The sequence below is a fragment of the Styela clava genome, chromosome 4 (genome assembly GCF_964204865.1).
Source record: "Styela clava chromosome 4, kaStyClav1.hap1.2, whole genome shotgun sequence".
Classification (NCBI taxonomy): domain Eukaryota; kingdom Metazoa; phylum Chordata; class Ascidiacea; order Stolidobranchia; family Styelidae; genus Styela; species Styela clava.
In genome coordinates, this window is record NC_135253.1 from 2,081,375 (window position 1) to 2,095,207 (window position 13,833).

General features: G+C 34.1%; 1 protein-coding gene across 1 annotated transcript; it reads right to left on the reverse strand.

Annotated features, from left to right (window-relative positions):
• Positions 1-6,994: 6,994 nt before the first annotated feature.
• Positions 6,995-13,271, reverse strand: LOC120333645 (uncharacterized). The gene is made up of 8 exons (XM_039400988.2): positions 11,997-13,271; positions 11,055-11,087; positions 10,305-10,501; positions 9,329-9,563; positions 8,878-9,003; positions 8,573-8,717; positions 8,214-8,338; positions 6,995-7,963 (listed from the first exon to the last, which is right to left on the reverse strand). The coding sequence occupies exons 1-8, from the start codon at positions 12,025-12,027 to the stop codon at positions 7,803-7,805; spliced, it is 1,053 nt and encodes a 350-aa protein (XP_039256922.2). The 5' UTR covers positions 12,028-13,271; the 3' UTR covers positions 6,995-7,802.
• Between the last annotated feature and the right edge of the window lie 562 nt (positions 13,272-13,833).

Here is a 13,833-nt window from a genome sequence, read left to right on the forward strand (position 1 = left end):
TATGTTTCGACAGTATTTCCATATACTGTATATGGGTCGCGACCCAAAGCTGGGCTCAACAAATACCTAAAAGTTATTAATTTTATTTCCTAGTACATTTGGTGCTTGCGTAGTTTGTGCACCAAGATTGCGCACAACCTGAACATAGTATTGTAATAGGTTATGGTTCAGGTTGTGCGTCATTATGAGGCGCAAGTTTGACGAAAAACACTAATAAAAATATCTCAACAAATACCTAAAACTTATTGATTTTATTTCCTAGTAAATTTGGTGCTTGGGTAGTTTGCGCACCAAGATTGCGCACAACCTGAACATAGTATTGTAACAGGTTATGGTTCAGGTTGTGCGTCATTATGATGCACAGGTTTGACGAAAAACACCAATACAAATATCGAGCAGTAAAAAAAATTGCTCAAGGCTGCAAACTCCACACCCATGTAGAAATGATGGGCAATGACCCCAAGATGAATAATCACAAATAAAAAAAACTTTATGTCTGAAATCAAACTTGGGCCAAAAAGGTCCCCTTATCTGCCGGACTATATCACTTACTAAATCGTGTTTGCTGTCATTGACATTCCAAAGGTCCTAAACGCCTGTACTTTTTTACTATTTAAACTTTTGTAATCATTTTATCCTTTTTTTATTCACCAGGCTGGCCATCGGTTCAGTATGACGTCAAAATTAATAGAAACATTATTTATGGAGTTATAATTTGATTGTTGATAAAAACCGATACAGACGAATACTTGCCGTTCGCACCAATGTGGTGTGTGGAATCGTATAAAGGTGTTTCAACTCATTGATAGAAGAGGAGATTCTGACTACAAAGATTTAGAGAAGATTAATGAGAGGCGTAAGTTTTTGGGGTGTAATATTTTTTGGGGGATATAACGCTGTTGAGGAACCTTCTGATTCACATATCAACGTAATGTTTTGCTCAAAATCAAATTATTGTATAAAATCTCTCTATAGCTTGTAGATTCTGATATTTTTCAAAATGCTGTGGTCCCGAAATCTCGTCACAAAAGGGAAATTGATTTGATTTTAATTTTCGTATAATCGGTAATCTTACCGCCATTTAATAAAATTATTTCACTCCAACTTGAGCCCATGCACTCATTTATCCACTCTGAATTACCTGCGGAGGAACCCAAAGTATAATATACTATGGACTATTGCCAATAGGATAATTCCGGTGAAATGTGAGTTTGCTATTTATTTCAAGCGGGTTTGTAACTATTGAAACGCTAATGAAGTAAACTTTTAATTCGTTCCTGATAATAATAAACTTTCTTTTGTTGATATTGTATCTCATCATATCTGAAGTTACGAAGCGGTCTAACTAAACTATTGCAAACATAAAATACTATTTGAGTCGTTAATGGTTCCAAACTTAATAATATTGTATAGTAGTATCAATTCTAACATTCTACTGTACAGAAAGCAATTATGTCGCAATTAAAAAAATAGGCTTGTTTGATTTATAGTTCATTGCAATTTTTTGTTTTCCGTAATCAAGGACAAGTTTTAGTATTATTCATAATAATTGAATTTGTAAATTGTTGAAAAAAATCACTTTTAGCTTTCAGTACTTTTAGCTGTTCAGTTGCACTCCCGACGCATATAAAAGCTTATATTCAGAAAAAAAGTTAAAGACGTATACGCTTTAATTTTTCTTGGTTCCTAGTATCTTGAAAAATATAGTCCATTGCAAATTTTATTTCCAATAAATATTCAACTGATCATATCTGGGATTTTATGTTGGTCGTGAATTGTTCCCTAATGTGCAATGTTATATAGTAGTACCTCGAACACGAACACGGTTCTGTAAAAAAAAAAAACCAAGTCTCCTAGCTAGACCATTCAAAAGGGAATGTTTGCTTCTAGTTTATTGCGACTTTATATGTTATACTACAAAGATTTTGTATATTTATATATATTTAACAAATGCCAAGTTATCTTAAATATTGTAAAAAAAATGAATCATCTCAAATGCAAGGAAGTTAGATTCGGTCTGTTTCTGTCAATGACCTAACGGTAACTTAATGAACACTGGCTATGTGATTTTCAGATTTTTTTCAGTATTTGTTGGCGCGTTGGTCCGTTCTTCAGTTACTTAGTAAATGTTCAGTAATATCTCAGATATAATTTAGTAAATGAAAGTATGGTACATAATCTCATTGGTAACAAATAGGCTGAAATGAAAAAGTTATCCACGATAGTCATTTAGCATTTTCGCTGTATTTTCTTCATACGGTATTTCTAATGTTTCAACCTGCTTGCCAAAAATTTTTAGATATTATTGCATATACGACATACACCTTTACTCTGAACTAAAGTTTTTTTTTTATTTTCCTACAACTCTTGTCTCAAGTCGACTTACCTGAAAGCTTATTCTTCTTATCTTCAGTGTTAATTTTGGATGGTGACAATAAGTAAACAGAAATGGTCACGACCATAGATTCGCGTTATGCATTGGGAAGTCTAACAATTTTTATCGTCAAGTTCGGTTTACTGTAAATTCTCACCCGTTTACAGTCAGTGAAATACCAGACAAAATATTCTATGCTTCGAGATTTTCTTCCACGAGATTCAGCTATTTGGAATTCAATGCCTCATAGTTATTTCTCAATCAAATCAACAGGAACAGCGTCAGTTGATATTTACTAACGCGCATTACCATTATTCTATATATATATACATAGTGTCAGTATCTATTGGTATATTAGTAGTCGTCGGTAGCTTCACTTTGAGTTTTCGTGACTTTGAGCAACTTTCCAATTGAAACGTCTCAGTGTTGTGGTCGATTTATATTATCAGCATTAATTATAGGCTATCACTTACTAAATCGCGATTGCTGTTATTGACATTCATTGTGCCAATTTCCTTTCAACCCAATGGTTCAGTGACTTAATTTATTTACGCATGTCTCAAGTCACCCTCAGCTGTGAAAAATGTCAAAAGCGTATACGTGCTATACGTTGGTACTTTTTTGGTATTTATATTTTCATCCTTACTGTATCATTCCTTGTTTACCAAGCCGATCCAATATGACGTCATAATGAACATAAACATTGTTTTAAATTTTTAAATTTATAATTTGATTGCAGATAAAAACCGATACAGGCGATTTCCTGCTCGTCTAAATATGTATGCTGACCAACGTAGAATGTAGATTTGTAAAACGGTGTTTCAATTCATTGATGGAAGAGGAGATTCTGACTACAAAGATTTGGAGAAGAATAATGACATACGTAAGTTTTTGAGACGTACGATATTTTCGACAATAACCCTGTTTAAAGAATCTTCTTATTCACATTAAAAAGCAATCATATATGAACGTTATGTTTTGTTCAAAATCAAATTATTGACTAAAAATACTCATGTCTGTATCTTTCATATATTGGTATTTTTCCAAATGCATTACTTTCCAATTTGAAGTAGTCCCGAAATCTAGTCACAACATAAGAATTATTTTTGATTTTATTTTCCGTATAATCAGTAATCTCTCGTCATTTTATGAAATTATATTATACTCCGAAATGAGCTTACTCACTCATTCATCCACACTTGATTACATCGCGAGCGAACACGGTTCTTCTTGTTTTGATAACATTTAAGAATGAGTTAATCTTCTACTTTCCTGGCTTACGTGAATGGAGACCATTGTCAACGTGCCCCATGCCCTGTCCCAGCCAAATCGATTTATTGTCAACTATATTCAGTTTTCAAGCTACTCGACTCACAGCGATAAAGTGCCCATCTCGTTTTCTGTGCCTCAAAGTTTTTCCGCAATGGAATCAAATTTGAAATCGGTTTAATTCTTTCATAACAATTAATACGATGGTACTTGAAACAAAATCAGGAACATCGACATCTCTAACGTAACCTACAGAAAACAATGAACAAACTGAATATAACATGCGGATATCTAAACAAATCTTACAGTGGTGTACAGTGGCAATTAAAATTTACAAATATCAGCAGGTAACTAAATTCATAAAACTATATATACATTACTTTATTTGAGACTGATTAGATACATACCACATGTTTTAGATCCCCAGGTGACACTATCTAATGAAGTTTAATCCAAAGTGAACTCAATGTAACTTGCATGTCTAAAATATAAAAGCAGCTGTTATTTACCTAGTATAACTATAATACAGCCCTAACCTGCAGTCAAAAATTATATTCTAATTACGATCGGGCATCTCCCCTCTTCAACCCCGATTCTAACTTTAATCCAACTAGGTATTCCTAAACGCAAAATTGAGAATACTAAAACCAATACTCAACATCATAAAGGTCTCCGAAGACTCTAACTAACAATGAACATTAAGCTAGACAATGACAATGCATTCGAGCTGCTTGCTATCAATTTGCTAATTACAGTGATTAATCGAAACACTGTCGAAATACTGTTATGGTACACTGCGTCAGATGATTTTAGTCGACTACGTAACGTCATGCGTCATCAGATTCAGAACTGAACTGAGTCCTTATAGGAGAGCTGTCGTTCCACGTAACTGTGTCTAAATATCAAGTTCAAATTATTACACTTAACGAACTAGTGCAATGAAAGTCATCAGTTAGCACATAATTATTTGAATCTTTTATACCGAGACCCTGACAATAAAGGGAAAATGCGAGATTAGAAAAAAAAAGCCCGCCAAGTTTTAAAAGAACAAATTAGCAAATCAGTCATCAAGTTAGGGTTATAAATGATTTAAAAATTTTAATTCCCGGAATAATCAGCATTTCTAACCCCAAGCCAGACCGTACCTGGATATTTACTTTTTTTAATTAGAGCGGTGGCGGGGTTGTTTTTTGACGCAGGATTTATACAAAAAGATCCAAACGTTTCACATAAAAGTTAATCAATGTTGGGTTTCTTTGTTTTTGAATCAGGGACTAAGTTTGCCCTGACGAATACTTTTCTCTGTGGAGGTTAATTAAAAACCAGACAAACTTTACTAGAGACTCCGAGAACATTTGGAACAATGCTCTTATGGCGTGTCATCTGCTATTTCTCATTTGCATGTCCGGGTTCGGAGATATATTTTACGATAGGCGCATCTACGACTAAACGTGACCGCAACCGACGACTATGAGCAGCAATGAGGCAATTCCTGAACCTGCAAAACGCAGTTAAAACTCGTGCCGTGCGGTGTGCTCAAGTCTTCAGCGATTGCAAACAATCACTTTCAGCTTTCAGTACTTTCATCTGTTCAGTTGACCTACCGACGCACATAAAAGTTTATATCAAGAAACATTGTAAAACAATAATACGCTTTAATATTGCGATAATTATACTTGTTTCTTGATATTGAAGAAAAATGTTCGACTCTTATTTCATTTCAAATTTTGTTTCATCAATTTTTTAACACGAACGGGGTGCTGCGAACGCGATTTTGTACATTTATATAATTTTATTTAATGCCAAATGATCTCAAGTATTGAAAAAATGAATCATTTTAAATGCAAGAAGTTTAGAAACGGTTTATTTCTGCCAATAAGCTATGCTAACAGTAACTTATTAAATACTGGCTATGTGATTTTTTCATGCAGTATTTGTTGGCGCGTTGGCCCGTTTTTCAGCTATCAATTTTAAGTCATATATATCTCAGATAAAGTTTGGGTAATGAAGGGTCGGTACATATTCTCATTGGTAGAGAAAAAATAGGTTGAAATAAAAAAAAAATTATCCTCGATAGTCGTTTAGTATTTTCGCTGCATTTTTATCATACAATATTTCTAATGTTTCGACCTGCTTGCCAGCAATTATTCGATATTATCGTATATACGGCATACGCCTCAACTCTAAAGTGCTTTGATATATTTTCCTATCAACTCTTGTCATAAGTCGATCTACCTGAAAACCTATTCCCTTTATCCCTTTAATATTCTTGATGGTGACAAAAAGTAAAATGAAATTAGTGGTCGTCGTTAGCTTAAGTTTGAGATCATCTTTTGAGTAAGTTCTCGTAGCAAATTTACAATGAAAACGTGTCAGTGTTGTTGTCGTGTTATATTGCCAGCATCAGTTACAGGCTATCACTTACTAAATCGTGATTGCTGTTCGTCTATCTACGTTTGCTGAAGTGTAGAATGTAGAATGGTGTTGAGGTGTTTAAATGCAGTTGAAACTCTTGCCGTGTAGTGAGCTTCGAAAGTAAAGTTCGTCATTCGAAAATATCATTCATTATTCTATTCTCATAGTTTTCTTTGGCATAACGTTTTTCTCTGATAGTTTGGAAGAGTAATATACAGGGCAAATTTAAACATGTCATATTTAGACATGATTATCATTCGTTACCCACCTGTTATTGCTATCTTCACAGCTTTCCACATATCCCGATAACCTTTAACCTTAGACCTATATGAACAAATTTTTTTTCAGTACAACAATGGTTTAATTTTGATTATAAATATCTGGAAACGTAAATTCTACAGATAAACACCATTTTCAGTATAAAACTCTTTGTGACCAAATAAACGTAGTACACCGCTTCGGCCGAATAAATTGATAGGTAGGAGCTGATACAGGTAAAGAATATGTTGCCAGATTATGTTGTAATGTTTAGTTTTTATAGCAGACCATTCAGTAAAAGTGATTACGATAAACAGATGTAAAGCATGATGCGAGGGGGTACAAAGAATTCGTGGTCCAGCGTTTAGATCGATAGGAAGCTCCGAGAAAATGACTTAAAAACGTTATGCATCGTATCGGTGATTTTCCAATAAATAATATCAACTCGTACAACACTCCTAGTTATATATACCCGCATCTAAGCAAAGGCACTACCTTTTCTTATTTCTACATGCTATGCAAAGTATCGCATGAATTTAGAAATCACGATATTTAGACAATCTTGCTTTATAAATATGAAATTGATTTTTCATATTTTTTCAAACTAACTCTACGAATACACTAACATACTGTGATCGCAAAGTAGGTTATTTGATGGTTATAAAACCATCCAAAATACAAAGTAATAGTAATTCTTTTCACTATAAATATGTGTTTAAGATGAGGAGAAATTGAAATTGCCTAAAGAGGTCACAGGAAACCGCTGGAAACAATATGGATCAAGTTCAGAGCATGTACGATAAAGAAATATAGTAGCCCAAATTTATCATACAGAGTTACAGATATTAAAGAATAATGCAAAAATCACACTATGATTTATCGTATAAAAATTAGAAAAGAGCGCAGTCCAAGACTAGCCTTATATTATAAATATATCTTCCCAGATAAGTGACAAAAATAATATGCTGGAACCTGTATGCATGAAAACTAGAAGGCTTGCAATAAAGGAACAAAAATCGTAAAACTTATCTATCAGTGATAATAAAAAGAAATGTAATAGAAACATTGCACGAATATAATAGAAGACATTGCCGTTCACACGCAATTTCAACATAAAAAAATAACTATCAAATTGAGAACATTCGCCATCAGAGTCGTTGACATTATATTATTTGAAGATATTGGATCATTGTTAGGACAGAAGAGATTTATATGAGGGAAATACGACTAAATATATCAATTTGAAGAATATTCTGTTACTATATCTAATATTATCGGATTCAAATAAATTGGCTGGCTTTTATTGGAATCCCAATTTATATAACAAGTTCGTTGACATATTGTGGGAAATCTCAAAAAAATAGGTTTCCGAAAAAAAGAAAATGCACGAGTCAACTCTTTACAATGCTTCGTAATTGATACAAACAAAACTTCAATTTATTATATATTAGTAATAGAAACATTTTATTTTTATTTTTTTATTTTATTAGCCTGGGAAATCTAATATATCAGTATCATTGTCGCTGTTTCCATCTTGTTTTTTCTTTTTCATTTTGTTTGTCCACGAAACGATGAAGCCTCCTGCAACCAGAACTATTATTACACTGCTCACTGCGGCCATGATTATCGCGACCATAAACTCCACCGCTGAAATAAAACATCGAAAAACTCAGAATAATGGAGCGACTATGTTGTTTTCACAGTTGCGTAATTGATTCGAATATTGGTTTCATAAATGTGATTTGCTACATTTGTCCAAAATAGACAAAATAACGGTTATCAATGTTGAATAAAATCAAATTTTACTATACGGTATTTCGAATAGCTGAACTAAAAGCATAGTCCAATTTTAATCTTTTCCAATAAACTGAAAGATTGCAAGTACTGAAGTGCTTACTCATATCGCATCTGACACCATTTCCTGTCCACCCTTTGTGCGATTGAGTAGTTTCATTCATTCCTACGCATTCAATCACAGTCGTTTGAGCTTCTCCAGTTTCAAAATTTACCAATGTATATCGACTGCAAAATTTATTATCATTGTATAGATTATGGTATTTTACACAATTGGTAAAGCTAATAAGCATGGTTAGTGTAGAATATTATAATAGACTTACTATTAGGTGATTTACACTTTCATCATAATTATTATTTAGCAGCAGGCAACATTGTTTTTTGGTATATATGTAGGTCGGAAATGTGCGCTATTGGTATAACTGTTTTGAATATTTTGAAAATTAATATTGCCATGCTTACTCTGGGCATTTATACTCAATGAACGTCTTGTATGGCATAAGATCATCAGAGTTTGAAATCGACACAGGTGCTCCATTATGATAATATACACTCCTTGTTGCACTTGTAGGCCACTCTGGTGCATCGCTTAGTTTGCAAAAAATACCTAAAAGTTTTATATATATAAGGGACTACATAAAATGATAAAACCAAAAAGGACACAAAGCTTCTACTTTGCTCATTTACCACAAAAATGATTTTACTGGTTTAGCAAGGATGAAATCGATATAAGTACCATAAACGCATCAATCAAAGCTGAGGCTTACCTACAGGGCAATGAGTGCCATTTCCGATGAAACCGCTTTTGCAATTGCATCCATATCCTGGTATTGTGTTGAAGCATTCTGCATTAACGTCGCACGTATATAACCCAGACGCACATTCATCAATATCTAAATAAATAAATAAATCGCTTTAAATTTGAGTCTTTAAATTCAGAAATATATTGTTTAGGAAGTAAAGTACAACGCTGAGATGATATGAATTACAGTATCTTGTGGCCATGTACTGGTAACTGTATCAGGATTATAAAAAGCATAATTTGTGATTTGCAAAGGCCATATAAGTTACGTGCCTATACCACATGGAGTAGTAGACACCAATAATATAAGTTATTTACTTTCTCGGCTGTAACTCATAATAGCAAATAATTAAAGATTGTATTCTGGGCTGAGCTTAATATATGTACTATTTGAAAAGCTATAAAAGTCGGTTCACCTGCAGTTGCCGAGATAACAGTTATCGATGAAGTAAAATTGGTGAAGAATGCGCGAATTGAACTGTTTTGCTTGAGGACATTGTTCAGATCAGAGATGAACAAAGATTGGTTAAAATTTGGCCAATCAGGAGGACGGTTCATATAAACAGTGTAGCCGACGACAAACGTGGTACTTTCATCAATAGAACGGTTGGATGATACGGAATCTTGGTAATTTACAATGGAAGATCGAAGCTGTAAAATTGCCATACATCAAAGTTACAAAACAATAAGGACGGTTCATATAAACAGTGTAGCCGACGACAAACGTGGTACTTTCATCAATAGAACGGTTGGATGATACGGAATCTTGGTAATTTACAATGGAAGATTGAAGCTGTAAAATTGCCATACACCAAAGTTACAAAACAATATCAGAAAGGCAACTTAACTGGACTTATCCCCGTATTATTTACCCCGATTGTCCCGTGTTACTTGAAAATATGGAAAATGTGAATAAGAGCATGCTGGGGCAGGGGCGTAGCCAGGAATGTTCAAATGGGGCTGGGTTTCGGTATTTTATTACTTATCGATTTTAATCGGTAAGTATGTTGATAGGTATTTGTCTGTCTGTTTGTCTGTCTGTCTGTTAGATGCACGCGATATCTCACGAAAGCGAGATTTAATATGCTCCAGATTTTTCATGTGCATTCATCAAATGTCGTACCAGAAGCCTACCGATTTTAGATAAATTATGTCGTATAATTAGCGAGTTATTAATTAATTAGTGATGGGACACAAGGTGTCACTATGGAGTAAGAGCGCTGTTTTGGGATCCCCTAACTTTCGATTGATAAGTCTTCGGTCTCTAACCGATATTCTCGTTTGCCAAGTTAGACCGTAACAGCAAGCGGATTTTCAAGAGTCTTGAGGGTCTAAAAATCGTTTCAAGCTACGAAAAATTGCAATGTATGATGAATCATGTGGTGAACTTACCACTTCTTTAAATCCTTTTGCATTGAACGGTATCAGAATAAAACTTTGGTTAGAAGATTTGTATGTGACGACACCGTGAACTACGGTTAGAACTTTGTCGCACACATTGCCTGAGTATCCAGTTTTACATACGCACGATGTACAGGTCCCATCAGGTGCAGAAGTTGAACAAGTGCCACCGTTTTTACATTGCGAATCTTTGAAAAATAAACCAAACCTGTAATTCTTAAAATAACAGAAAAAGAACTATTTCGCACACAACAAACTTTCAAAACCCAGACACCAAATTAAGAAACTATCCTATTCAAAGCTACGCACTCGCAAATGACAAAGTAACGTCCAACTTCCACGTCCGAGTGCGACATATATTGATTTTGATTTTAAAATACCTATTCCCAAATCTGGTTGATTGCGGAACTGGGGTTACCATTCTGCAAGCAGATTACAAGTTGATGCAGGAGTAGTGCCCACACAGAATGGCAGAGAACATATTTTGACGCACTATCGCTTTTCTAATTTAGTTTTTCGGTCTACCAATTCGACTGATACACGGTACAGTTCAATTGTAAATCAATTCTTTCTCTCGAGAACAAATTGTTGACTAAGTCTATGATTTACTGCAGCTTATTTTGGAGGCGTTTTGAATTTACACTATTGTAAAAACAGTCCAAATGTTAATCATTTATTGCAAAACAGGGGGATTTTATTTAAATATTACATTAATTCATAGCATTAAATTTGAATACATACCTTCACTGCGGCATTCCGATAGTAGAACAAACGCTGTAAAAACGAGAAGAAAGGAAATTTAAATATTTTCAACTTTAGAATTGTGACGTGATTTGTGATATTTCAAGAAAGCAAAAAATCCGTAATAAAAATTTCACTGGTTTCTGGAGAGTCTAGTCCTCCTCGTGTACGGTGTTTATTCATAAAACTTCATGGATTGTGAACATGATTGAGTTGCAGTGTGGTATGTTGGCTCAGTTTATCTCACTGCTTCTTAAACCGGGTGAACCGTTTTTATATGGAGAATGAAATCTGGCAATTACTCGAAATTCTTAATTCTCCGAACTCCCAAGTTCAGACTTAAACTAATGATAAGAAAGTCAATGTTTTCTACACAAACTCAAAGAGCATTAAGTTTGCTAAAGGTTCTCAACAATCTTTTAAAAACGACTTGCGTGTAATAAAGTTTTGAAAAGATCAGCAAACACTGTTGTACTGTTGTGTCATTTTTGACCCGCACGATATAGACACGTCCGAACTGGTTTATGATGCGCTAAGAAAGATTCACACAAGAGTGCCTGAAAGTGCACGTAATTACAACTACACAAAGGCGAACCAGGTTGCTCACAATAATTGATTTTAGCCAACAGATATTAGGAGACGTATCCTGACGCGCTTCATTTCGACATCAAAATATAATGATATAATTTTTCAGATAATACTAGAATTGTTTCTGTATTTTCACAAAATTCAACAACAAATTTACAGTTTACTGTTTACAGAATGTTCTTGGGAACTATAATCATGTTCAAAAATATATTTCATAGGAGCCTAATCCTAAAGTTCGTCATTCGAAAATACCATTCATTATTCTATCCTCATAGTTTTCTCTGTTAGTTTGATGAGTAATATACTAAGGCAAATTTAAGTTTTATTTAGTCATTATTGTCATTCGTTACCCACCTGTTATTGCTATCTTCACAGCTTTCCACATATCCCGGTAACCTTTACCTTAAACCTATATGAACAAATCTTTCTCAGTACAATGGTTTAATGTTTATTATAAATATCTGAAAACGTCAATTCTACAGATAAATACCATTTTCAGTATAAAACCCTTTGTGACCAAATAAACGTAGTACACCGCTTCGGCCGATTAAATTGATAGGTAGGAGCTGATACAAGTAAAGATCATGTTGCCAGATTATGTTGTAATATTTGGTTTTTATAGCAGGCCATTCAGTAAAAGTAATTACGATAAACAGATGTAAAGCATGATGCGAGGGGATACAAAGAATTCGTGGTCCAGCGTTTAGATGGATAGGAAGCTCCGAGAAAATGACTTAAAAACGTTATGCATCGTATCGGGGATTTTCCAATAAATAATATCAACTCGTACAACACTCCTAGTTATATATACCCGCATCTAAGCAAAGGCACTACCTTTTCTTATTTCTACATGCTATGCAAAGTATCGCATGAATTTAAAAATCACGATATTTAGACAATCTTGCTTTTTAAATATGAAATAGGTTTTTCATATTTTTCAAACTGACTCTACGGATACACTAACCTAACATACTGTGATCGCAAAGTAGGTTATGTGATGGTTATAAAACCATCCAAAAATACAGAGTAAGAGTAATCGACAATATAAACGAAATCTGTTACCATCACTCGCGCGACAATTGAATTCAATCTTTATAGCCTTATTCACCAAGCTCATAAATTTAAGCGTGAAACATAATTAAATGAAAGTATACAACACGTAAACTCAATATAGGCTAACATTTCAAAGTCTTGTTTCAAATAGTAATTTCCTACTCATAATCTTCCAACCATAACACATCAAAACGTTGTAAATAGATTAAGACTGTAATACACATTTATCGAAAGTACACTAAAAATGATACAGTCGCTAATATTATGCAACTGATATAGAAAACGTGTTTGTTTGTACTAAAAGGGATATGACGCAATTGAGTATTGATCTGCTAAATTTATGGTAGTTTTGTATGGATATTTTCAAGCATCACAACATTTCTTCATTATGTTTCTCTCGTGTTAGATAAGGTTGGGCGTAACATAAGATGATGCCGGTCACTCCGTCTTTGCGAGGCGATAACTAGATCTCAGAAATTGAGTGACTTGACCACGGGGAATATATACTGCCTATATAATATACTTGATCTCGTTTACACCCATTCGAAGAAAATTCGGAAAATTCTCTCAATTGGCTTAATATGAACGGGCTAGGATAACAGTTAAGACAAAATTATTTAACTCCACCAGCTGCTTTGAGACCTCACTTTTTACTATATTACGCATTTTTCTAAACTTTCTCGATATCTACCAACTTTTCACTTCTCTAAAACGCAAGCTATACCACAAGTCAAATTTATTTCAATTATATCATATCAGACTTTTGGCCCATAAATTGCTTCTCTGAGGTCTGCACACTAAACCAATATCGTTCCCATATTGAACGTTCCAAATATATTATAGGACATAGCTTCATGCCATCGATAGAACTGCACTAACGGAAGTAGTCTACGTCACGCTTGAAAACGAAACCTGTTCTCTGTGTCTATGAATCACATATCCCTCAACGTAATGGATCAAATGCATTAACTAATCATTTCAAGCAGTTTTGTATTATCTGGTAGTACACCGTTAACGTACAGCCTAATCTTAACCAATGGTGATCCGAGGGGATTTCTATCTTACACGTTACGATAGCGTAACTACGTAATACCAGGAAATCACGTGAAATAACACGAATGCGTAAACGAACTTGATT

Bases quoted from the DNA above. Each gene is read 5' to 3' on its own strand.
- LOC120333645 (XM_039400988.2), bottom strand. From the start codon at position 12,027: ATGTGGAAAGCTGTGAAGATAGCAATAACAG. The intron at 10,502-11,054 runs GTATGTATTCAA...TATTTTTCAAAG, and splicing joins ATCGGAATGCCGCAGTGAAG to ATTCGCAATGTAAAAACGGT. The intron at 9,564-10,304 runs GTAAGTTCACCA...GCAATTTTACAG, and splicing joins CAAAAGGATTTAAAGAAGTG to CTTCGATCTTCCATTGTAAA.